At 36.0% G+C, this 27910-nt stretch overlaps 1 protein-coding gene across 1 annotated transcript; it reads right to left on the bottom strand.

The window, feature by feature from the left end:
• Nucleotides 1-171: 171 nt before the first annotated feature.
• LOC110097507 (alpha-mannosidase At3g26720) lies at nucleotides 172-27633 on the bottom strand. Its single transcript, XM_020823897.2, has 22 exons — nucleotides 27480-27633; nucleotides 27294-27387; nucleotides 27045-27212; nucleotides 26853-26942; nucleotides 25066-25131; nucleotides 24928-24984; nucleotides 16691-16913; nucleotides 16437-16576; nucleotides 15875-15943; nucleotides 15691-15750; nucleotides 15318-15389; nucleotides 7043-7090; nucleotides 6755-6874; nucleotides 6556-6621; nucleotides 6246-6358; nucleotides 4586-4670; nucleotides 3375-3485; nucleotides 3208-3303; nucleotides 1240-1287; nucleotides 1042-1110; nucleotides 657-947; nucleotides 172-362 (listed from the first exon to the last, which is right to left on the bottom strand). Exons 2-21 carry the CDS (start codon nucleotides 27312-27314, stop codon nucleotides 711-713), a joined length of 1959 nt encoding a protein of 652 aa, XP_020679556.1. The 5' UTR covers nucleotides 27315-27387; nucleotides 27480-27633; the 3' UTR covers nucleotides 172-362; nucleotides 657-710.
• Between the last annotated feature and the right edge of the window lie 277 nt (nucleotides 27634-27910).

The following is a 27910-nucleotide window of genomic DNA, read 5'->3' as shown; positions in this document are numbered from 1 at the left end:
AATATCAATGAACTACCTTTGTGATAATCGAATCAAGCCCAATATGAAAATCCTCTAGCAGGAAAAGGAACCATTACCACCCAGCTAGCTAGCACACGTGCACACACGTGTGCGCACACACGTGTGCGCACACACATTTATATATTCTTATATTTTTCTACCATATAGATATTTTATTATCATATCTCATTATTTATATCAATGCATCATAGTTCATTGTAAAGACAACTGAAGTTCTAAAATGATGAGATCCGTTCATCACCTGCTACACATACCATATATGCATGTACATGTTTTCCAAAGGCCATATGCAGCGATTGGCTTTAGAGATGAAGTCAAATAGCCGTTGTGAAAGCTTTAACCTGCAGTTGAATTTATGGAAAAAACTAAGCATAATATCTCAACATAAAGCTGAAGCCATTTCACAGTAGAATTTTATTTCCATGCTGCTATCTTTAGCTTCAATGGAACAAACTTATTTCAAATACAAGCCTGGTTTCCTTAAGTAAGACTAAAGTTTCATTTGGGACGATTTTTTTAATGCTTCTTTAAACAAGTTCTTAGTACAAAAATTAAAATTTTGGTACTAAAATATTGCTTTAAAAAACAGTAATAAAACTGTCCCAAACGAAGCCTAAATTTTCCAGTAGTCATACCTTTTGTCTCTCGAATAGTCCAAAATCCATGCAATTTGGAAAACTCAGTTACTTTCATCGCTGAACTGCGTGCGAGTTCACCTGTTGGGTGGTTATATGATCGAAATCGATGAGAAATGTGCGTATCTCCATTGGTCCCAGCTCCACCAGAAGCTTGGAAGGATCAATAGGTCCTCCTCTCACCAATTTCTCGGTGTTTGAAGTCCCTTCCACTCTCCATTTCAGCCTCTTTTTCTCCATTACTGATCTCTCTTGATTAGCAGAGAGGTTTGTCTCAGTAATCTTGATGACCTAAGAATAAAATTTTGCAGAGGACATAATCAGGCCCTAGTTATAGTGTATAGTAGGATTGTCTATTTTCATGGTGACTGGGCTCAGTGCATACCTTCTTTCCAGGAAAAATCTTATTAAGATCAACGGTGGCCATTACAGAGAGGTCCTTGTCCTCACCCACCTTTCAGAGAGCAGCGAAACAAAGGATTCAGAAAATGTAAACAATATTTTATCAACCTAAGTTCTAGAGATAGCAGAACAAATCAAAGTCCACAAATATCACTGGTAAGGGTAAAAACACAAAAATTACCTCATAGAGGTGCGCCAAACGAAGGAGAACAGTTCCATCCTTGAGAACCTGTCATAGGAGTATGAATAGGAAAAGAAAGATTTTTAGATAATAAGTTTGGAAACCATGAATAGAATCATGAGTTGCATCAAGTTAAATCCCGGCACAAAAAAACCAGTCGTCTTAGTATTCTTAATCTTAAGATTTCAAGCTCACATACTGGGAAATTGATTTTGAAGTAAGCAGACAATCAATCTATACTTGTAATACCATTCAAGCTAAATATCTTATAGGTAAAACTCTTATAGAGAAAATGAAGAGAGAGAAAGAGGAGGAGAGAGAAAGAAAAAGAGAGAGAAGAGGAATCCGGATTTTTGGGCGACTTCGGTCCGTTTTCATCCGTCGACACTGTTGCAAAAGTTGTTTGACTCGAGGTAAGGCACATTATGCCTATCTCAATTTTCAAATGCGAAAGTTTTGACGAATATTCCGATTAAAATTTCATTATCTGAAAAATATGATCTGAACAATTCTGTATTCTGATATGATATGGTGTTATAAGCACAAATGAAGAGGGAGGCATAAGGGGCCAGAATCCTTTAAGATTCTATCTGTGTCTGGGAAAATATGATCTGAATAACTCTGTGCTATAATTCTGTTATGTATTGTTATCTGATTCTGTTATGTACTGTTATCTGTTGTTAATTGATTCTGTTCTGTACGATCATCTGAATCAAATATTTGCTATGTATTTATCAGTTCAGTGAATTATTTAAACTGATATTGACTGCTTTTAAATCTTCAGTAAAATAGTTGAAATAAAAGAATGGTTTGGAAATTTAGATTGGCTTGTGTGACTTGTTGAGCTGTTATAGCTCACTGTGATTTTACTCATGATTTTCAGGATATGGTAAAGGAAAAAAGGTTGTGGACTAGCTGTTCAGGATCTGATATGAAGTCATAGATATTTTGCTATTTTGATTTTTGTACAGTCATGACTAGTTACTTTTCAGTTCTGTAATTCTGTATGTAGTCATCTACTGTAGTGTATATGATTCTTTTGATGAATGAAAGGAACTTGATAGATGAGATTTTTAGTTTTTTGATGTTGTAGCAGCTCTGTGGTTCTTCGAAATTGAATGAATCTTTGGCAAGAAAGTCTGAAACAATTCCAAAACTAGATCCTGGGGTTGGCCTATCATAGCCCAACAAGATAGGATCTGTCCTGGTCGGGTTGGGATGTGACACATTTTATGGGCTCAAGTTGGAATGTTGATTGCTTTATTTTTTGTCAATACCGTTATGATGTTGATTGGTGCATTTAGTGGCGCATTAATATCCTCATTCTTTTCCTTACTGATGTGGAAAAGCAAGTCCCATCATTTTAAGCTCAACATCATTTCTTCTATTACTTTGTAGCATGTGTAATTCTGCATCTTAGAATAACTCTGATATTTTCTTTAATTTTGGTGGGATATGCAATATTTGGAAAGCCTTTTCAATCATTTTTTTATCGGCATTAAGGAAGTGGGGTTTGCAATATTTGGAGAAGACTGTTCAATCATTTTTGGATTGGGCGTTATGTTCAATACTTATAGCCTTTAAGAACTTTGGAATACTTCTGTTTGGCCTTATGGAATATTCTGATTGAAATGAACAATTAGATTTTCAAAAAAGAAAAGGGAAGAACGATACAAGACTATTAGATTTAACATTATTTATTCAGCTCACTTTTGGACTCACTCTACTGTGTATAAAAGGCACTAAAATTAAAAATAGTTGGAAATTTCTTGATCTACCATATTATCATCGACAGAAAAACTTGATGTTCACTTGATATCCTATTTTGGCTTGTATCTTCCTTTATTTTTCTTATATTTAGTGATTAATTCCTTCTTTTGATCTTTAATGAGAGGGGTTTATACATAGATTTTCATAAAAAAAAAATACAAAAAGTTCATGTAATTCATGAGACCTTCAACTTAGTACCTGGAGGGTAATCATAGCAACATTGCTTGGCAAACTATATGAAGAATCCATTGCGGAGAAGGTTGAGACGTGAGAATTCGCCCAGTTATCTCCATCCTGGGTCAAAACAAATTTACAAGCAGTTATAAGAAAATAAATTAGCTATTAAAGAGAATGAAGGTAAATACCTGCTCCGAGAATGCAATTAAAAGAGGAGAATATATCTCCTGTCCAGTAGTTCGGCGCCATTTAGCTCCCTCCCCCAATGGATCGATTCTAAGATAAAATTTTCCCTGAACCTGTTGTAGGGTAATGTATGCCTCAATTTTGTTCACATTGCAGTTCATATATTCGCTTGAGTGATAAGTGCACAAATTTAAATGGAAATATATATTTACAAGATTATTAACAATTTGGAGTAACCATGAAATTGTTGATCCTAAAAATAATTGATTAAAAAGAGAAAAAAAAATGGCAAGAGCTTCTCCAACTAGGGATGTAAGTAAGTCAAGCCGACCCATAATCCGGCTCGGGCTTGGCTCCATGAAAGGCTCATGAGCCGAGCTCAGTCCAACTATTAACTATCAACTATAAAATAACAAATATATAGTGTGCATAACCAAATGATGTGTACAATGGAGGATTGCATAAGCAATGAAGTTCTCTGGAGATTCAAGGACCATGACTTAAGAGTTTTTTAATCTGTGAAGTGTGAAGCAATAAATTTTAGGTTAACTATAGGAAGAAAGATGATTGGAGTGGGGGATCCTGTGGTATTGGTTACATCTCCAATGCCTGTGGCAGAGGAGGATAAGAAAGAATAATATAAAGAAATGGTTTTCATATAATTGTTTTATGAAGTTAGTTGCATTGGTTTCAATTAAAAGATAGCTAGTAGAAATTTCAAATGATGAATAATATAACGAAATGGTTTTCATCCACTAACTAGTCAACTTTGTTCGGAACTTATGTTAGACACTGTAACTAAAATATTCCCACTCTGAACCACAGAATTATCTTTTTAAATAGTTGTTCACATGACTGAGCTTAATACACTTGAGCAATTGACATGAAATGAAAAGAAAGATTATTAGATCCAAAAAACACCTTTCTTTCCATTTGATTATTGTGGAATTGATTATAACTGACCCATCAAACAGTGTATGAATTCTTAGAAGATAACTCTATCAACTAAATTAATATTGAAGGATACTCAAGGTATGTCATGATGTAAATAAAAATTATTATTTCATCCTATTTACTTAGTCAATGCAGATCTTGCATGGAAGAAGATAAAGGGTAAACTAGTGGGTACTAAGAAATTAGTGCATGGCGCTAATATTTATAAATATTGAAACTTATAAGCAAGATCTGGAATAAATAATGATAATTTTCTTACTGATAATCCTGCACATTCGTTCTTCACACAAACTATTTCGTTGAGTGCCTCTGCCACACCTTTACCATCATCATGAAGCAATCGCCTATAGAAATAAGAAGGCAAGTCAAGTTACTTTTAAAAAACACCGAAATTTTTTCAAAGATATTGCAAGCCATCTAAGATGGGCTATTGCAACGTTTTCTTTCACAAATCAAACATCAAAGGTTTCGGTTCAATAAAAGACTTTCCGTATAAACAATCCATATTAAGAATGACAACCATTATTGCGGAATTCAAAAAATCGCACCCGGCTCTTTTAAGAGAGTTTTGTTTCAAATCAAATTTTTAGAAGGTAGACATTATTATTTGTAGGCAAGCTATGAAGCTCATTGCAAGTCCTCTATAAGTCCTTGTATTCAATTTTGTACAACAACAACAATAAAAAAGAACATCAAGCCTTTGTCCCACTATGTGAGGTCGGCTAGACGAAAACTTTTTCTCCATTGTCCTGTTAAAAATCAAATTCTCATTTAAATCTAATAAAGAAAGATCATTTCTAATATTTTTTAACCAAATCTTTTTAGATCTACCTCTACCTTTCTTAATATAAGTCAAATCTAATAACTCTACTTTCATTGAAGGCCGCCGTTTTATGTGACCAAACCATCTAAGGTGACTCTTTAATCTTATCTTCCGTTGGCGCTACTCCTACCTTTTCACGTATTTGCTCATTTCGTATCCTATCTCTAAAGGTAAAACCACTCATCCACCTGAGCATCCTCATCTCTACAACACTTAACTTAGTATTATGCTTCTCTTTTAATGGCCAACATTCAAAACCATAAGGCATTGCACGTCTCTCCACCATCTTATAGAATTTTCTCTTAAGTTTGAGGGGGACTTTTCTATCACACAACAAGCTCAATGCATTCCTCCACTTAAACCATCCTACTTGAATTCTGCTGATAATATCCTCATCTATTTCACCATCACTCTGAACAATTGATCCAAGATATCTAAAATGTGTACTCTTATTAATGACTTAATCGCCCTTTTGTTTTAAATAAAAGGCACAATTAAGTGCATGAAGCTTCCAATGAGGTGGTGTAATTGAGTGCATGAAGCTTATGCTAAAAAGGAGCTTGAGGGGCTGATGTTCATAGCCTTACCATGTATTTGCAGACCTCTAGAATTCACTGGAGGAAACTGGAACACTGCTCCAAGGCCAACCCTAAGACTTTTGCTTAGATTAAAGTTCACGGAACTTAGTTTAGAATAAAAGGGTGTAATCAAGTGCACGAAGCTTCTGCCAACAAGGATCCTGGGGAGGGGTTGATATCCATAGCCTTAACATGCAATTGCAAACATCCATAATTCACTAGAGGCAACTCAGACATTGCTCCAAGGCTTGCACGAAGACTTTTATTTAGATTAAAATTAGAAAATACTTATAAGCCCTCAAAGTAAATTAACTGGTTAAGAGGTCCACATTTATAGCAATGCGGCCAAGGTTCTAATGCATCATGCTAACATATGTTGTAAGTAATACACTCAAACTTCATAAAGTTCGCAGACACATGATGCAAAGCTGGAGTACTCATGTATATTAAAAAAGTAATCATAAATTAATTAGACTAAATTTCTTACTTCAATAAAATAAATACTGGGGAGAATGTACCTATGAAGCATCAATTCTACTTGACCATCCTGAATGCTGGAGCCTCCCATACATCGGTCAACCAGAAGTGATAATTCTGTGCTATTATCTTCTATATAGGTTCCAAGATTAATCTGAAAAAATAAAGTTGCCCTATGTAATCTTCCGGAATAAATTTACATGGACGGATGGACCACATATAATTTCTTGAGAACTATAGATAATGTACATATCTGGTAGCATGGTAAGTAACAAAATGCTGCAAGCTATTGGTGATGGTATCTTTGCAAATTTCTAGCAAATAAAGGTTTACTTTCGAATAGAAACTTACAGGATAATAATTTCCCGCTACAGGTTGATTCACATGCAGTTCCCAATCTGCTCTGTAATCTCGAATCTGTAAATAGCAAAACACAGGAGATTATCTATGTAAAGCAACATGAAGGCCATCAAACTTTGAATATGCTCAAAATATATGGGGAAAAAAATCTAGCGGCATTAACGCAGTGATTGGAAATCATGCAAGATACCCTCTTTATAAAATCACGGCCATTGGAATCAGTGTAAAATATCTTGTTGGTCTTCATCGATGTGATAAACTCAGTTACTAATTCTTTCCCAGTTCCATCACCAATGGGTATGGGCCCGACCTAAACAAAAGAATGGCATTGCCATGTGAGATAGCAGAAACAATAAACGCTGAAAATACAAATTGGCACGATGGATTAAGATCTTCAAGGAAAAAAGGAACATTGAAATCTTCAGATTTACAATAACAGTTGAACACAGTATGTTATAATAATAGCTAATGTGCTTACAAGGAACTCAAATTCAACATGATCTTTTGCCTTGTAGACTCTAGTAATCTGCAAAGATCGAAATAGAATTAATTTGGCCACAGAATGCTCCTAGTTTTTCAGAAATATTGAAGCAAAATATACAAAATAACTATAGCATGAAAAACTTGACCAGTAACAGTAATAAGCAAATATTGAAAAAAAAAAAATAAATCTTAAGAGGTCTTACCTCAACCATTGCTTTGACTTGAAAAATGGATTTCAAATGGAAGGATAATGCTAAATTCTATTTTACTTATAACGCCTAGGTGATGCCTTTGCTTTACAATTCTATGGAAGAACGCATTGGATCCCTGTGCTTGGTCCTTGGTCCATAACACCACATAAGAAATTCGGCAGGAAGCCAACATAACGTATTCAAATATTTAAAATTCAGCTCAATCATGTGAATTACGAGATCATACTCGTGATCTCAACTAAGCATGCGTCACTGAATACTTCGCAACACTCGCAAAAATTTGACACGAACTATATATTTTCAAGCTAATGATTAGTGTAAGGAGTGTGCAGGCAAATAGATCAACTTGTGGAGAAATCAAGAACATTTTTTTTTTGCAGGCCTCAATAAAGATCTAAATAAAGTTCATGGACTCCATTGAGGTTTGAATAAAAGAGAACAGATGAAAATAATGCTTGGAGGTACTGAGAACTTTTTTCAAAATGAAGGGTTTTCCCTTGCAATCAAAATTTGTTACGCATAACATTGGACCGGTCCCAGCTGGACCGGTCTGGTTCTACACCCGGCGGTCCAGAGCCGGGCGGAACCCGCCGATCGCAGAAACGGCGGACGAAGGAGTGGGCTAGGCGGCTTTTGAGCGTTTCGTTGGAGGGAATTTTTGAATGAAAAGGGTGTTTATATAATTTGTATCTTTCCTTTTGCTTTAATTAGAGAGTTATGAGAGAATTAGGAATTATCTTGAATTTGAGTTTTCTCTTTTTGATCTAGGTTTTGTTTTGGGCTCTTGACTTCGCCAGAGACTTTGGAGAGTACGTTCTTCCTCTCGAATTGAAGAACAAATTGTATATTTGCAATTTTATTCGTCTACTAATAAAATACTAGCCTTTGCTTGCGTTGGATCTCAGTTTTCTCGCGTTTCCTCACAGTTTTCCTGTGTAAAGCTGCTGTCCACTGCTGGAGACAGCAGTTTTTCCCTGGTTCCGCCTCAGTTTCGGCTAGGAATTACTTGATTTCAAGTATTTCCTATCAAAATTCTAGAGCAAAACTGAGAAATGTAAGAGAATGCAATATCAATTTTTTTGGAAATTTCATGGAAAACTAACAAATATAATCAATCTTACAGAATCAACAAAAGATACTCAACTTATCAAACCAATACCGTGAAGCTAAAGATGGAAAACAACAATAATCTTGGCGACATTCATTTGAACAAAGAGTGGCTAAATCTTCCAAACAAATTACTGACTTATAATAAAGCCTCCAATTCACTTTTAGCCCAAGAAAGCAACTTTTCTTTTGCCCTTAGCTATATACTATGATGCACGGACACGGACACGGCGACACGGACACGACACGACACGGACACGGCTTTTTTTAAAAATATAGGACACGGGTACGGCGCGGACACAGCAATACATTTTTTTATATAGTGTATATATATTAATGTAATATCATATTAAAAATGAAAAATAATAATAAATGAATGACATGATAACTTGTCTAGCTTATAATATAAAATATTTAGTATAAAATATCTAGTACAACCACAAAAATATAAGCAAATAATCACTTACTACAACATCAAGCATTCAAGCTTCAACTATTAGGATTAGCTTTAGAGGTTTGTTTTTTGCCTTCAATATCATCATCATTGAATATCACTACTTTCAACTCTGGTTCAACAAGAGAAAGATTTGTAATTGTGCAAAAAGAGAGGAGATGAAAATACCTTCACTGCCAAAGAGAAATAAAAATGAAAATATTCGATGAATGGGTATTAAATGCAAATGTTGATTTGGTGTTGTGGATATGAAATAAGAAATTTATTTTAAATCTCGCAAAATATAAGAAATTATATTTTAAAAAAATTATAAAATATTTAAGATACACATGTCCAATTTATTTTTAATATTTTTTTAATTGGACACGTTTTCGGCGTGTCCGACACGTGTCGGAGGAGTGTCGGACGAGTGTCGTGTCGGACACGGTGTCGGACACTGCACGCCTCTTTGAGGAGAAGTGTCGGTGCATCATAGGCTATATACTAAAAGAGCACAGGAATATCGAATCATTGAATCAAGATTAAAGCTGTGAGTTTAGCTTAAAAATTGAAGATCGCTAAGAATCGATTTGAAATTTGGATTGGATCAATATCAGATCGAAACAATTGAGAGCCAAATGTTCAAATCAAAGTTTTTTGAGCTGATTTCTAGCCTAATGCAAATTAGACTAAACCAGCTTGAGATCAAATGAATTTTTTTACATTATAAATCATTGTTTATATATATGTAGTTTTAAATATTGTAGAATTCTACAAACAGCAAGCGCTTGTTGAGTGTTATAATAGTCTCAAACCTATTCGGCTATTCCACTTGCCTGGTGTTCGCCTAGGAGAAATTTTAGGCGCAAACCTCACTCTTACAAGCTTAAGGTTCCAATTTTCCCAAGGTAGATTGAATTTGAAATTTAACCAGATTTCCTTTGAGAGTAGTGTAAGGATTTATTTAGATCTGGGTTCTACTTCCTATGAGCGCAAGCCCTCACAGTTAATTACCCCTCCTAACGCATTAGAAGATCACTCTTGATTAGGATGAAATATATTTAGTTTGTGCAAGGAGTGTGCAAATGTACAATAGTGTTTTAATCTTAATAATGGGGGATGAATGTACACCCGATTAAGATCCCATAGTGAGATGAGCTTCCCATGGATCGCTACTTGCAGCTGTGGGATTAATGTCGGATTGAAAGGTTGGGATTTAACAATGATTATTCAATAAAAAGTGCATTACAAAGTAATAGCAAAATATTGTTTGACGAACAAAGGAATTAATAAATAAAATGCATAGAAAAGGCCAATAGGTGGTGAATAGAACCAACAACTAGAAGAAAAACCCTGAGTGTCCTATTAAAATTGTCTAACTTAGACCCTGAAATATTTTGGAGAGAAGATATATTTTCTTTCTATTTCATCCCCTCTTAGCATATACAATTTGAAACATTTTGTCCATAAGCTCCTATATTCTGCAAAAGCAACTATCATACGGAATAGAAAAAGATCTGGAATTCTCATATCCCTAGTTTTAGGAAAATCATTAGGAGCAAAAGTCATAAAAGGAACTGAATGATATGGGGTCAATCTCAACCACTAGGCCACCAACCTAAGGAAATAGATGGAGTTAGGCAGAGGACCATGACTTTTCTCACCCTTAACATCCTCAACAAATGAAATGAAAGCGTAGCAAGGGAGATCCCACAATGTGGTTGAACCTAAGGAACCTTCCATGAAATAAATAGAATGGATGTCAATGAAAGACCTTGATGTAGTGGATCGTCGGAAGATGATACCTGCAAGAAGGATTTTAGGATTTTCCCAATCCAGGGAAGAAGAACAAGAAGCTTTCAAAGCTTTCTAATGGGGATAATATCATTCAATGCCTTTTTCTTCTACAAGACCTCCTACTTATGAGAGCAAAAGAGTATTCTAGAACAAAAATGGATAAAGTACTCCTAAGGACTATCCTAGCTTAAAATGCACCGCATTATTCTCCCCTAGCGTAAAAAAGGCTCGACTCCGTCGAGACGCATTATTGACAAAGAAGTTGCAGACGGCAGAATCCCGGATCGAAGACTTTGAATGCGGACTTTAAAATTACCACATGAAGAGGCTTCTTGTGAGTCCCTCGAAGCCTTGAAGAATCATTCACATACTGCTCAATGTAGAGCCTAATTGTGGCACCTTCTGAGCCAGTTCCAGATAGGCGGAATACCAGCCGGGAACCATATGCAAACAAGGGACGGATTACCTGGTGCTTGGAGACTGAATCATCCACCCGATCGTTGTACTCAAGTTCATCAGCATTCACAACATCCGTCTTCTGCACTTTGAACCTCAGGCTTTTGACAACTTCCTCAAGCTTTGAGATAATGGCTGCTGCAGGCAACCAAGAAGTGAAACGAGCATCTTTTTTGCGGTCAAGGTCCTCAAATAAACCAGAAAGATCAAATCCATCAAAAAGAGAGATTATATCAAATACATTCATGGTTGTTGCCTTCAAACTATCCTCTTTTTGCTCAACCTGACTGCTACTACCATTGGAGTTAAAAGTTGAGGTAAGAGCAGTAGGAATCTTTTTTTCAGCTTCAAATCCCTTTCTAAACCCTGAATGTGACATAATTTTAACAATTGGAATTCTGGTACTTGGATTTGGGTCTAAGATCTTTGACAACTTCCGCACTTTAGTAGGAAACCAATATGGGCATCCAAATTCAGCCTTCTCAATCTTCCTGTACATCTCCATCAAGTTTGATCTTCCTGTACATCTTTCATCTTCCGACGATCCACTACATCAAGGTCTTTTCATTGACAGCCAAACCAATATGGGCATCCAAATTCAGCCTTCTCAATCTTCCTGTACATCTCCATCAAGTCTGGCAGCGTGAGGATCTGGTCCGTCCATTAACGGCGGGAGAGTCTCGCCGACAGGTCGAAGGCTGCAGGATCTCGCCATGAAGGACTCTGGGAGGTTTGAAATGGATCGTTTTCCTAGCTGGGCCTTTCTCCGGCGATTATGCCGAAGCTCAACAGCCTGAGATAGGCTCCTCGCAGGGCTCTCAGATCGAGATCGCGATATTGGTCTTGACTTGACCGGAGAAAAATGATGCAGTGACTGTGTTGAGCGGATACTCACCTGGGCGGAAAGGACATGAACGTCTGAAGAAGCTTCGTCCTCAACCATGCCAGAGTGCTGAGTGTTTGGATTGGAGTTGTTTTCAGCGGTTTGGCTGTCCGATCTTGGCATAGTATCAGGAGGAAGAGATTCCGTCTGACCACAGCGAGCTTGTCCCGCCCACTCAGTCTCAAGGATTGCACGTCTTGGCTAAGGTGGAGAGGTAGCGGTAGCCCGCTCGGGCAAGCGTCCGGCAAAGCATCGCATCGGCGAATCAGAGGTTGGGGCTGCAGGAGTCTTGTCAGCGGGGGCCTGATCGGCTGCTGTCGGCATCTCTAGATCGGCGGCTGTTGGGGCTGCGGGAGTCTGGTCGGCAGGGGCCTGGTCGGCTGCTGCCGACATCGCCAGATCGGCGGCTGTTCGTCGGATTTGGGCTTGGTCAAAGACTGGAACGTCTTCATGTGGATTTGGGGCATTTCGCATCGGCAGATGTTTCTATTGGATCGGAATCGATCTGGATCGGATCACGATCGTAGTTCCGTTTGCGATGCGACATAATCTGCGGAGGCAGGGGATTTCGCCAACGCAATGGAAGCTCGAGCGGAGGGTATTCCGGCGGTGGATCACGCCATCGGAGCGGGAGTTCGAGCGGAGCATAGTCATCGACGAGCGTGGGAGTATCGCGGGACTGATGGCGTCTGCGTGAAGCGGATGAGGAGATCGAAGAAGAAGAATGCCTCGGTATGGTTGCCGACGACATTCTCATCTTCCTTATTGCCCGAAGGGTTTCGCGAATCAGATCAAGGTTTCTATCTACCTGATCGAGCGACTTCTTCGATTGAGCTTGATAGAAGGCGATTCGGCTTCGAGCATCGTCGACAGCCCACCTTCCTTGACGTCGATCGTCGTCGACCGCCAATCTTGTTTTGCGGCTTCGATCGTCGTCGACAGCCGACCTTCTTCCACAGTTCATCGATCTTCACAAGCTCCAGGCTCTGATATCAACTGATGTAGTGGATCGTCGGAAGATGATACCTGCAAGAAGGATTTTAGGATTTTCCCAATCCAGGGAAGAAGAACAAGAAGCTTTCAAAGCTTTCTAATGGGGATAATATCATTCAATGCCTTTTTCTTCTACAAGACCTACTTATGAGAGCAAAAGAGTATTCTAGAACAAAAATGGATAAAGTACTCCTAAGGACTATCCTAACTTAAAATGCACCGCATCTGCCCTAGAGCCACAAGGAGCGAAGAGGCAGAATATTGAGCATGAGAAGTAGAGCATAAATTGATAAGAGGCGAGCTAGACAGAATCATCGAGGGAACTAATGTAAGCACCAAGACTAGAGATTGCATGTGCACCTACCCTAAGGGGCAACAATCAGCAAACAAGGTACAAGCATCAAGTCCAATGACCAATTGTAAACACCGGTTCAGCCGGTTCAACTGAACCGGGCCATTTTTCCTTCAGCGGGTGAAAAAATCCGCCGATTGATGTAAATTTAAGATTTATTTAAGTTCAAATTTTAGAAATTTACCACAGATTGATGTGAATTTAAGTGTAGGATAATTTTTATAATTTTTAAGTTAAATGCAGTATAAAGAAGAGAAAAAGAGAATTAAGAATTTGAAGTTCTTCCATTTTCTAACAACTGAGGAAAGGTCTAATTATAATTTCACATTCAAATTTATTATTTTGAAGTTATTTAATTGATGAAATAATAAGTGATCGTCTAATAGGATGAAGAAAACTAGTGGTAAATATCAACTTCAAAAATTGGATTTGATGTAAGATTATATCTGGAAAATTTTTATTTGAAATTAATGAAAATTAAGGATGGTAATAATTATGTAATTGGATGTGTAACTTTAGGTTGCAGAGCTATCTCAAGGATCAACTATTTGAAATATTTGAAAGAAATTGAAGTACATAAGCAATTAAAGTGGATAATTACAGTTATTTATGGAATTTTCATTATATTATTTTATTTAAATTCTAAATTTAATACTTTGCATATTTGTGTGTGTGTATTCACCCTATAAGCACAATAATATCAATTATCTAGTCTTTCTTCCTATTCCTTTATTTTTTATTTGAATAACAAGTTTCTCTAAATATGAATTCAGAAAAGAGACGACGTAGATCTTACCTCTTACCATACTGCTTCATGGACGGGTTACATCACCATTCCTCGTTGAGCTTGTCCATTCTTCATGCAGAATTTTCATAATACCCTCATGCTAGAAATTAGATTCAACAATAATGTAATCTAAGTCCATTGCATAGCATCGCATAAATCTTAATTTTCACCATCTAGATAGCCTAATTGAATAATTCTGCAAAGAAAATTCATGTCAATTTATGTTTACTTTTCTTTCTTTTACTTTTCACATTTTGAAATATTATTGAAATTCCTTATTTGCATTTCTTGTTTATAGTTTGCAACCTAGAATTTCCCATGGTATTAACCATCATTAAGATTGTATAATCAGATTAGCTTAACCTAGTTTTCTCAACTAAAAATACTAATCATGTAATTGTTTTCTTTTTTTCATTTTCAAAGTTGTACAGTCAAAAGATACATCAACAACAAACCTTTATCACACTACGTGGGATCAGCTATATGAATAATTTTTCTCCATCGTATTATTCTATTAAAAGTCAAATTCTCATTTAAATCTAATTAAAATAGTCATTTTTAATACTTTCTAATCAAGTATTTTTAGGCCTGCCTCTACATTCCTTAACATAGGCCGGGATTTAATACATCTACCATCCTAACAGGGTCATCGGAAGGAATAATTTTTATTGCGTCCTCCCACCTGACGTAGAGATACGTCCTCCCACCGCCAAAAAACTCGGTTTTTGCTCGGCATTGCTAGGTATTATTTGATAATAACGAGGAATATCATCATGTGAAGACCAATACCGAGTTATATCGAGCTATACCGAGCAATACCGAGCAATACAAAAAAATACCGAGTTTTTTCTAGGAAAAACTAGGTATTTTTTTGTATTGCTCGGCATAGCTCGGTATAACTCAGTATTGGTCTTCACATAATGATATTCCACGTTATTGTTTGGTATTGCTCGGTATTTGCTCGGTATTTCTCGTTTTTTAGCGCGAATTTAGCTCTAGGAGGACGTATCTCTACGTCAGGTGGGAGGACGCAATAAAAATTCCATCGGAAGGCTGATGATTTATGTAACCAAACCATCACGTATATACTCGTTTTGCATTCTATCTCTAAATGTAAAGCTCTACATCTACCCGAGAATCCTCATCTCTGAAACACTTAGTTTAATTTTATATTCAAAAGATGAAGGTGAAAAATTGTCATCAATATAATAATTAGGATATAACAACTACATTAGAAAAAATTAAATAACCTGATAGATCCATGGATTGATCTGTTGATGCACCTCATCCAATATGGGTCCTTGGAGAATATTGAATGGCACCTTACAAAATGGAAATGTTCATAACAAATGGTGAATTAGATGGATCAGCAAACAAAAATAAATTTGACACAATAAGTACCCCAATAAACAACATAGGGCTCGAGAGCCACAGCATATGCATGCAAATACCGGTCCAAAGCTGCCCCACAACTTATTCACACTAATAAGGAAAGCCTCAAATTAATTACCTTAGCATAGCAGCTTCATAAGGAGCAAATATCAGTTCTCAAAACAACTAAAAAACTAATAAAAAATGACAACAGCAGCTATGTACCCTGCCATTTACAGAGGTAAAGGATACCTCTTCATCGAATTTGATGGGGTGAGTACCATCTGGGCGGAAAACATAAGCCCCAGAAGCCTTCAATATGCATCAAAAAAATAAAACTGATTAGATTGAGAAGAAAAAGGAAGGCCCCACAGGTTAATTCCAGTAATATTAAAGAAAAAATTCAAAACATGTAGTTTTTATAGCCTTTGCATACCTGAGGATCAGCATATTCTCCAACAGATCCAGTATAGAACTTATATGACTGCTTTAAGGACGAATTGACCTAGAACATCCAGAAAAGGAGGAGAATTTTTAGAGAGCTTTAAATAATTAAAATAAACAAACTTTTCCATGTAGACGCTCATCATGGACCATATATATCTAAATGTTCTTTTCATAATGGCTTTGAATTCTCACTCAACACGTAAAAGGTGAAATTTGAAGTTATTATGAAAGTGAGAAAAAGGATCAAGAAATGATTAGAAAATCATGACAAATTTGAACTTTGAAGCTATTATAAAAGTGGGAAAAAGGATCCAGAAATGATTAGAAAATCATGACAAATTTCAAATGTGAGTCCAACTTGAATTAAAAAAAAAATCTCCTTAGCAATTCCTCGGTGGCACATATCTAAAGGTTCTTTAATGAGCATAAAGTTTTCTATTTATCATTTCAAGTCCAGATAGGATAAATTGGGGCAGTACAGGTAGAAGCAGGAGACAAGATCATGCAATAGTTTAGCAAATCCAGTTAATACTAAAAATCCTGAAACTTACAGCTCTTCTGCTGTTAGTATAATAAGAGAGTTCACGTTCATTGGAATTAAATAGAAGCTTCAATTCCCCAGGACCAATCTCTATATTACCATTGTTGCTTTCCTTTGATTGGTGCAGAGATGATATAGCAGCAGCAGAGACTGAAATCAATTAAGCAGTTATCAAGGCCCTCGAAACAAGATATAAGATTTTGATTAGAGGACAATCATTCAGGCTTGTAAGACACGCATCAAGAAAAGTATAGAAGTATAAACCTCTGCTTCTAGCACCGGAAATAATATATGTGCTGAAGCCAAATGGTGGTACAGACACCTGGAAAGCAAGCCAAAATTTGGGAGCAACATCAACGGATTCATCAAGATAGGCCTTCACATATTGACTTCTTATGCTCACAGAAGCTTCAATGATAGGTAAAAGCTGAGATTCAATTTCTCCACCACTGGAAGAATCCAGGACAGTGACAGAATCGCTGACAACCTGCAGCGACTCAAAAACTCTATAAATAGCTACTCCAAAACAAACTAGAATAAGATGCCTATCTTCAAGAACAAACCAGTCCACCAGAGTCCTCCAATAGTGTAAAATAACATGAAAAAAATTTGAATATGTGCTGCAATTATACGTACCATCATAATGATTAAAAGTAAAAGAACATTTATCGTTATTCAAATGACTGAATTCATTGTTTTCAATTGTTACAAAAAAATAAAGAAAATAACTAACACTTTGTTTTCCTATTTTCCTTTCCAATATATAACACTGCAACCACCTGTCTCTTATTAAAAAAAACAAAACATTACCCTGCAAGTTTCAAGGGTTCAAACTTCAAAGATTCCACCGCCACTGAAAACTTTACTCACTAAAACATAGTTACATTGATGAAAAAACAATTTATGAGATTCATGATGGAAATTTTCAACAAAATCCAGGTGCACATTAAACCTTGTCTATCGAGGCATGAATCTCTAAATCCAAGCTAGAGGTCAATCAGGTCCAGCACATCGGCCGCGCTCGCTCTGCCGCCGCTTCATTCTCGCGCGATCTCCACATAACCCTAGGCATTATAGTGCGCCACTCCAGCCTTTCCTTGTCGCATACTCGTGAGGTTTCTCACGAGTCTCCGTCACCGCCGGGCTAGGGCTTGCTTATGTAAAATCCCGTTTTTTTTTTTTTCTTCTCAAAGATAAACCCGCGGTAGCTGGTTCTAGCGAAACTTCTTCATCGGCCCGCCTGCCTATTAAATCGAGAGTGAGAGGGATATGAATGGAGGAGGGAGCTGCATATAGATGGAGTCGACAGCGAGAGACAGAGTAAGCAGTCAAATCACAGAGAAAGGAAAAGCGAAGAAGTTAAAGAGAGGGCAAGCGGGAGTCCGAGAGCGAGCGACAGAACGAGAAAGCGCGCGAACGAAAGCAAGATTGAGGGCGGCCAAAGGTAGCCAGGCGAGTGGCTTGAGCGTAATCGCGCGAGCCCTCACGCTGCACCCTAACACTAACTTGAGTTTCTGTTGTCCAAAAAGTCACACCAAGCACTAGCAGGGACTCATTCTGCTGAGAGTCTTGATTCGAGGCATCGTACTATGTCTAATATAAAATTTAATGAAGATTGAATAGATATAAATAATACTTATTATATATCATGTATTAAATTAAAGATTTTGAAAGTGAGTGACAATATAAGTATATAATAAAATTAAATATTAATTTAGATGATGTATATGACATAATTATAGGAGAAATTTTATAAATTAGACAATTTGAATAACTATATTTTTTATTATATATTTTGATTATAGGTAAGGAGCAAAATAAAAAAAAAAATAAATAAGAATTGAAATAAAATTTAGTTCTAGTGATTTGTTAAGCATTTAAAATATAACTTGCAAATATTAAATTGAGGGTTTACAAATATTTCTTATGATTATGTATTTGCATAAGAATAAATATTAATTAACTATTAAGAATAAAATCCAAAATTAAATGAAAGAATCACTAAGATATTAAAGTATGAATAAATATATATAATTCATATGAAAAGTTTTCTATATTATTATCGGTGTCAATTACATAGGCATGGTAAAAACTAAAAAGTAAAGTAGAAAATTAGGCCTTCTACAAATAAAGTGGTTAATCAAGCAATAACTAAGATTACTGCTTTTTGTTGGCTTAATCAAGCTTTTATATTCTTGCAATTGAAGACCTACTTTGAGCTTATGCTAGAAAATCTTTAACTTGTTTTCTCTGTTGAATGAATCTAATGGATTGCATAGTTTAGGGTTTAAACTCACATTGTTTGATTTTTATGATCTTCTCCACTAAGGAAAGTTCAAGATTTGTTATTTCCCATAAGTATTATCTTTGGTTGAGGGTTGGGAATAAAATGATACTTTCTTTTACTTTCATTCTAAATGGGTTGCTTTCCTTTGTTAATAGACTACTTTTTTTTATCCACGACAAAAGAAGAGACATGTCATTCACCTCTAATATCTAAAGATTTGCTTCCTTTGAACTTATGAAGATGGTTTTTGAAGTTTGGAAATTTCAACATTCTAATTTCATCACTAGATCAAGTAGTTCTTAAAATATTATGATAGAGGTCATGCATTGTGAAACCCTTCAATTTTCAATTTATGTTAAATTTTTTTTTCTGCAGTTAGTATGGGACGAACCGTCCGGACGAACTGAAGAAATGTTGAAAATCTGTATGGTTAGTACGGACGAACTGCCAGTACGAACAGAGAAAATATGCATGTTCGTCTGGACGAACCTTGGTTCGCCGGGATGAACCGTCGGGATGAACCAAACATAGAGCATCGTCCAGGGACGAAGAAAATTGGAATTAATTTTCGTCTGAACGATTGGAGTCCGGAGGAGATCGTCCCGGGACGATCAGGACATCGTCCTGGACGATCCTGCTTGATAAATATCTGAATAGTGTCATTTTTGAAGGGAACGCAAGCCGAGGAGAGAGAAAACTGTGGAAAGAGGAAGAAAATGGGATTTTTGAGCGACTTCGACCCGTTTTCGTCCGTCGCCGTAGTTGAAAAAGTTGACCGACTCGAGATAATGCACATTATGCCTTTCTCAATTTTCAAAAATATGATTTTTGACAGATTTTCTATTTCAAATTCATTTTCCGTTAGCGAAAAACTGGTATAACTTTGCACCGGTAAAACTTTTACTGCGTAACTTTTGGTATGTTTCTGAGATGAAGTTTTTGCACGTTTTGAGTATTTTATGGAAGATTTTTACCGAGTATTTTGAATTCTGCGGTGTTTTAATCGAATTACGAATTATCTGGATGTTGAAAAATGTTGTTTCAGTATAATGAAAGTCTTACAATGATGTTTTATACTATAAGTGATAATTTGGTAAAATTCTGATTTTGTGAAAATTCCGTATACTGTCGTTATGCTGCTGACGAATTTTCTGAAGTATTCGATTTTTCTGATTTATGTTTTGATGTGCTGTGATATCAGAAGGGAGTTATAAGGGCCGGAATCCTTTGTGATTCCGTTGTCTGGGTCCGGGAAATCTGAAAACAAGTTCTGTTCTGAAAATTCTGTATATCTGTTATGTTCTGGTGCTTTAAGCACAAAGGGAGACATAAGGGGCCAAAATCCGTTGAGATTCTGTCAGTGTCAGGGAAGGGAGGTATAAGGAGCCAGAATCCGTTGAGATTCTGTCAGGGTCCGGAAATCTGATATCTGTTATGTGAAATGTGCTTTTATGATTTGAATTCTATTCCGTACAATTCCGTTTGTTCTGTATGATTCTGTTGTTCTGTACGATTTCGTTGGTTCTGCGAAATCTGACTTGAATATTCTGCTATTCGAAATAAATTCAGTTCTTCTGTATCAGCTGTTTGATTATAATCAAGTATCTGAATTGTTTGAATTTCATTTGATTATATACGATTTTTGTGATTATCTGAATTCAGTACGGTTACTCTTCTAATGTATTTTCTGAAGTGAATTTCTGGAGATTTTGATTGCCTGGTGTAGTCTTGCTGAGCTGTTAGCTCATTATTGTTATCTGTATGATTTTCAGGTCTTGGACTAGCAGTTCTGTGTCTGATCTGAGATTAGGTATTTTGTACTTTTGATTTTTATACAGTCATGGCTTTTCTGTTATGTTCTTTCTGTCTGTAGCCATGCACTGTATTGTACATGATTCTTTTGATGAAAGAAGAAAATATGGATGAGCTGTTCTGTATATTTGGATGTTTATAATAGCTCTGTGTTTTATGTATGTTTGCTATTTGGAAGAAAGTCTGAAACAAATTCCAAAACTAGATCCTGGATTTTAAATTTTTGTCGCGGCCCGACGCGAAGGGATTCGTTCCGGTCGGGTTGGGTCATGACATGCACATATAAGCATTATCTTGCCATTAATGTAACTCATCAGCAATTAGAATATATATTCCTCCTCCAATTGTTGTGCACATGTCATGTTAATTACGTTAGCGGGTAATATATTTTGTCACTAACTCGTCTCATCATCTTTTCTAAAAGGCGAGATCAGTGATAGTTATTTTCTTCGTAGCGCTAGCAAACTTTTTATGAACATAATTTTGAGCTCGGCGAAAGTCTTAATCGAGCCATTAGGAAGTTCGATGCACCACTCAAAAACAATAGATATCAAATTACTGCCAAACTAGCGAAAGAGTAGTGCGTCGTCACCCCATGCGTTACCACAAGATGCCTTGAATTGGGCCAAGTGGTGCTTCAGGTTGCCCTTTTCATTAAAAGTATTGAATTTAGGCACCAAATAATCTTTTGGGTATGACTCTTGGTCATAATCAGTGAATAAGGATGACCCTCGCTCACCAAAATTTCCACTTCAGAGCTACAACAGCCTGAATCTTCTCAGTAATGATTGTTTCTAATTGTGGCTCTCACAAACTCATATGTACTTGCAATATTTTCAGGTGTAAGTTGGTGAGTCAAATGATCAGTCTCCTTTCAGGTAAGCCCAAAATTCTTGAGACTTAGGATATCAAGTGAGCTAGTGGATTGGCAGGAGCGGTGCTTGATTGGTGGAATAGGTGTGGAATTAGAAGCAATATTATTTTGCATCAACTGCATTATTGCGACCATCTATGCATCATCTTAGTCATCTTGGCATTCAACTAAGATATTTCTTTAGCATTTACTTTTATTTGACATTGTATTTGTTTTTGTGCCTATACTAATAACATGGTGGAGTGAACAAATAAATGATTCTCCTCTCATTCATCTTCTTACGCTCCTAAAGAGGAACTTGAACCATCTTCTTGGCCGTATTGTGCTTGTCCTTAAGGAAGGCTAGCAGATCCAGCCTCATGGTGTTGTTGATAGACTCGTATGGTGGGCAGTATAAAAATTGACAAATGTCAGTATATGTGAGATTTTTAGGACAGTTAGGTGCCCATTTTACAAACCGATTTCACCCTATCATTCTAGACATAATTAGCTATTTTGCCATAATTTTTAAAAGTCTAAATTTGAATATATAAAAGGAATTATAAGAATTTTATGCTAAAAATTAAATAATTAATATAATTATATTTATATCCTTAGAATATTTTATTATAAAAATTCTAATCCACTATCTCCAATCTAAATAACCATTTCATTTTTTATTTTGTCCTAAATCAGGGGAAAAAAAAAATCAGATTTGAGAAGAAAAGATATGAGAGAGAAAAGAAAATCTAATGTTTAGAGGCCATAGAGCGATTTTGTTAGTCGATCCTTTGTAAAATTTGTTTGTTTTAAGGTAGACTACTATTACCCTACTTTTGATTTTAAAGATTTTATGTTTTTTTTTTTTTTTTTTTTATTTAAATTTGATCATAATGCACAAAATTTGCGATATTTTAACTTTTAGCAAACTTTTATCACCTAATTTTTTATATGTGATAGATGTTGTCAATATGAGCATTTTGACTGGAATATATTAAATTTTTATCAAATATTTTTGTATTTTGGATGAAATATCATAATTTGAATAAATTTAAAATTTTGAGAAATAGTTATTAAAATCTTTTTATATGCATATATGACATGCATACTTATTATAATATAGCAATTGTGGAAACACAAATGTGAAAAAGATATATTTTATGATTGATATAAGTATTTGATAAGATTGATAAAACTGATACAAATATTATATATATCACATGATTTATATGATATACATGCATAACATAGAGACTACACGACATGCAAATGATAATGGCAGAGTACTGATATAATAAGATATTATATAAATTATTCTATTGGTATAAGATTGACAAAAATTAGTAATTAGTGTTCACTTAATAACTAATCAATACTCTTAAGATATACAACATTATTGTTTCATTGATCGTTACATGCTTTTACAGCTATATATTCATATTGATAGTGATTAAATGATTACATACATACTCTTTAAATTATCTTACATTGATTTTAGTTATAGCTTCTAGTAATATACTGAGTTGTTAATTCACTCTGTGATTTTATATATTTTTAAGAAGGGGTCAGGATCCAATAGTGTGACAACTTCAAGAAGCCCATAGAAACAGGGGTGGTGGCTGAAGGGATCGCCAACAGGTTGAAGAGGTAGAGCTAGGCGTGGCAATCAACGGGCTGGTGATGGTCGATTGAGTTGCGTCAGCGGTTTGGGCAGCTGACTAGTGCTAGTGGGGACTTGAGAAGGGAAATCGAAGGAGGTTGGGTGCAACTGGGGTGTGGTCGATGTGCCAAGAGGCTAGGAGCTGAAGATCGCTGGCAGCAACGACTGGAGCTGTGGCTTAGAGTGCTGGAACTGAGAAGAGGAAAAGAGTTGCGGGAGTGGGAGTTACTATTCAATTAGAAGACGAGCGTGAAGTTGGGTTGAAAAGAATAGAGAAGGGACTGAAAGCCAAGAGCTTTCGTACAAGCGTACGAAGATTCGAGGGGACGTCGCGCGGCAGTGGAATTTACGGGATTTGGAAATTGATTATACTTTTTTATTTTTTAAAATAATAATTGTAACGGGCTAGAATATACGTGGCGATAGAGTTAGAAAATTTTCTTCTCAATACTGTATGGATATCCAGCACAGCAACAGAAGAAAAGTATAACACCATAATTTTTATGTGGAAACTCTGGAAAAGGGAAAACCACAGTCATGACAAGTTAAAAGGGTTACACTAGTGTTTGCTTAGATTACAAGTGGTTAACCCGTCCTTCAAATTGAGGACGGTCATATTACAATAATCAACTCCCGGGTTGAACTTCAGTTACAAACATAGATAAAAAATCCGGCAACGTTTGATGGTCGGGCAAAAATCCGGCTTCAATCCAGCGTTAGTCAGTTGTCGGGGAGAACTACAGCGTCAATCGACGGTCAGATAGAATTCGGCGTCAGTCGACAGTCGGACAGAACTCAGGCGTCAGTCGGCAATCGAGCAAAATTCCGAAGTCAGTCGGCGATCGAGCAAAACTCCAGTGTCACTCGGCGGTCAGACAGAACTCCGGCGTTAGTCGGGCAAAACTTCGGCGTCGATCGGTTGCCGGGTGAAAGTCCGGCGGTGGTCGAGGAGGAGTCTGGTGGCAAGGAAGCTCTCTTCTCTTCTCTTCTCTTCATTCTCTTCTCTTCTCCTCTTGCATGGGTCCCCTCCCATGATAAATGAGGGGTCTATTTATAGTTTTCTGATAGTGGGATGATCAGTAAATAAGAGAAAGATCAAGAGTAAATTGGGAGTAGTTTGAATGGACGGCCGATGTTGAATCCCTTGATCATGGACCGTTTCTTGAGCATTTGAATGTCTTAATGATATCAGAATTTGACGATCTTGTGCTCATTGGATTCGTCTTGTTGAGCCGCTCGATTCGACTATAAGCACGCCCCATTTGGAACTGTTTGGTAATCCAAATTATGGATTGAACCTTCCAAATGTGCTTCGGGTCTTTGATTTGGACCCATTTGAGCTCGGATTGGGTCGAATTTGGTGTCGTTGGGTTCGTATTTTCGAGACCTTTAATTCGACTATAAGTTTGCCAAAATCAGAGTTCATGTGGTTTCCGATTTAAGCTTTGAAATTTCCAACTTTATTTTGCTTTGAGATTCGTGCCCGATCAAGAAAATTATTGGATTATATATCAATAATAATAATAATAATTAATTAGTTGAGAGAAATTTTTTATACTTTCTTGCAATTTCTAACCCATCTTTCATCTCAATTAGGGACCCAACTGAAAGTTTTAGGAGGTCAGACCTACTTGGCATCTAAGAGAGCCAAAGGAATAAAGTGAATATCGGGCAAAAATATAGGTTCGTAAGGCAATTTATCCATTAAGTAGCATCACTAAAAGCTCTAGTTTAACACTGGGATTATGCTGAGAATATTATGATAATTCCCTAGTACTAAAGTACATGTAAGAATAAGAGAACAAATTAAATTATGCAGCTTTGGTATCTTATGAAGCATGTAGCATACTTAGAGAAAGAGTTCAGGTTTGGAATTAAGAGTTTCTTACAGGTATTCGGATCACATCATCCCTTTTCCAACCCAGCGAGTTGTACACCAGAACAACCTTCAGTTTAGAAAATTTGAATAGCTCAATCGCAATTGATATTACCACATGGATATACAAATAAAGAATAAATTAAATTACCAGGCTTTTTCCATTTGAGAAGTCAGCTTCAGATGGCGGACAGTAGCTTAAATTCAAGAGCGGGCACTAGAAACAAAATCAAATATCATCAATAAATATAACTAATTGGAAGCAAGCGAAATTCCCCACAGCTTTGTAAAGGACTGCAAAGAAGAAAAGAAAGGGTATGAACTATTACATAGCTTAAAATTCTCAGAATGATTTGTATAAGTCAGTTATTTTACTTAAGTTTAGTAAAAGTAAAGCAAAAATTTTGTGGTTCATGAAGTTTTAGTGCAGACTGTATTTTTACTAGTTGGAATATATAAGAAACTTAAAAAAAAAAATTTTGAATTTGAAGACAAATCAACCTAATTTATGCGGAACTCAAATCCCAAATTGAAATAACACCCGATTTCAGGTTATTTGGATAGAAATTTTCCTTTATTTTTAGAACAAATTTAAATAATAAATCATCTATCATCAGCAACATTCTATAAATTTACATTTTTCATTTTTTGTTCATATTGAATATTGCCTAATGTCTTCAACCTATTCTTCAAAAATCATTTTAAATAATTTTTATTCCCATCATCTAAGTCAGTCAACCATTTTCAATCCATATAATAAGACGTTTATTTTCAACTATTTTGTATTCCATAGATGCTATTTTTAATTAAATATAAATGTAACAAATATATATTTTTGTATGTACGAGTCAGGAAAATTTTCTATTGAAAACTTTTTCCAAAAGAAAGGTTTCACAATATAAAACAAACAGATTGGTCTTTCTCCGTAGCTTTCCTCTTTGAACCTCTACCATAAATCACTCTAGCCGATAAAAGAGTAAAAACGCTATGAAGAAACATCCCAGAAAACCCACACTCAAGTTATTGACACCAAAAAAGCATGAGTTTCAAAAGTTATGCGCTTGAAGAAATTGCAGCTCACCCAGAACCAGAACTACTGTTCAGAATAAAACACAGTCCGACAAGCAAATTCATAGTTTGACTAATGGAGCGCAAAGTTTTGACTCGAACACCACACCATATCTCTGATACACACATTTTAGCTCTTCTTATGCCTTTTTTACCACGTTTATGGGACATGCCCATTGTAGCTTTTTTGAAAACTCACCGTCTATTTATTTATTTATTTATTTTCAGTCCTCTAATCTAGGGTTTTAAAAGAATTGAGCATTTAACAAGCTATTCGAAGCTCGACTCGATTAAAGCTCGTTCGTAATTGTTTGATTAAGTAATCAAAGAAATTTGAATATTTTCTTAAATACTTGATGCTTTAATGAACAAACTTAAATAACTATATGTTCGACTCGTTTATGTTCGTGAATAACATCACCCGAAGCTCGTTAGAAGTTCGATAAGCCACTCATTTATAACTCGGTAAGCACACAACGAACCAAACATGAACCGAACGCAAACCAAGCCAAAACATGTATCATTTTAAATTAACCAAGCTTGAACACAAACAAAAATATATATTAAAATGCTGCATATTAAAAAATAACGCCACTTAGATTGTTATATTAAAAAATATAAATTATATGAAATGGGTGCGCATCACTTAGTTGAAACACTGCTTCATTTTGTGCAAAAAATGCTTTTAAAACATTGAACCATGCCATAAAAATAAATAAATAAATGTAGAGAGTTAGCACCAAGAACCTAACCCTTGAGCTTGTAAAAAAGTATGTAACTTATAAATCAATTATTAAATTTATATGATAATTTTAGGACTGAAGAATAACGCCACTTAGATTGTTACACTTACTTTTTAATATTTCATACCTGTTCAAAGTTTGTTTTGGGGCTGTAACAATCTGAATTTAACGATGATTCTGTCAAGCAGCCAAGTGATAGCTGAACTAGCTTCTCAGCCTGCTTTAAAAACATGAAAATGCCAGGGCGGCCTGCAAATTATTAGAGTAAAATATAGTGGAACCGAGATAAAATTGCCTTTGCTTGAATTAAGCTCATCACCTCTGCATAGCCTATAAATAGTCGTTTAGCATAATCATTTGCCACATGCTGCTGTTCAGTTCCACTAACTGCATCATGATGTTGAGCAATTGCTAAAGCATCAGCCAAACTGTCAGTGGTGAGCCCTGAGTTGTCCCTTCCTTTCAGAAATTCTAGTTGCTTGGCTGCCTGGTTATGGACAGGAATCTTTTATACTTCAAGTTTCATAATATCAGTTAGTTGACATATTAAGGAGACCAAATGACCTACCAGATTGTAACCGCTCATCATTCTGACATACCGTTTGAAAGAAGGTCTACTGGAGAAGTATCCTGTCCAGTATCCATTTGGACCATCTGCATATCTGAAGAATCCAAATGTTACTTGCCACTAATAAAAAAAAAAAAATTACATGATCTGCAGAAATTTCTACAAGCCAGTGGATTTCAAACTCACGGGAAAAAGTCATCCGTCTTGAGAGTCCAAGTTTCATTTGCTGCATATTTGGCATCAGTGTATAATGAAGGTGTTGAGTACAAGGCATTAACTCGGCCATCCTAGAACAACGTGAAAATTTGAAATGGAGATGATTACATCCACATGGAAAGACCAAAGATGCATATTATTACATGCTAGAAAATTTTGGTCAGTAGAATATGTTTTTACATGTTAGTTTTGGACAAAAAAATTGTTTGGCGTCCATAGGCAAATAATAAATGCCTAAGAACAGTGTTCAATGTTGACCGAAATCTAGCAATGGTGATAGTTGTAGGTGATGGTCATGGTGGTGATAGTTGGAAAATATAAGAGAACTCTTTAGTTCTTTAAGCTCTTCCACCTCTTTTCCCTTTGTAGAGAATGGAGCCCTCTTTATAAGCTTTTTGATA

The sequence above is a fragment of the Dendrobium catenatum genome, unplaced genomic scaffold (assembly GCF_001605985.2).
Source record: "Dendrobium catenatum unplaced genomic scaffold, ASM160598v2 fragScaff_scaffold_390, whole genome shotgun sequence".
Taxonomy (NCBI): domain Eukaryota; kingdom Viridiplantae; phylum Streptophyta; class Magnoliopsida; order Asparagales; family Orchidaceae; genus Dendrobium; species Dendrobium catenatum.
The sequence above is the reverse complement of the archived record's forward strand: the minus strand, read 5'-3'. Positions and strand labels throughout refer to the sequence as shown.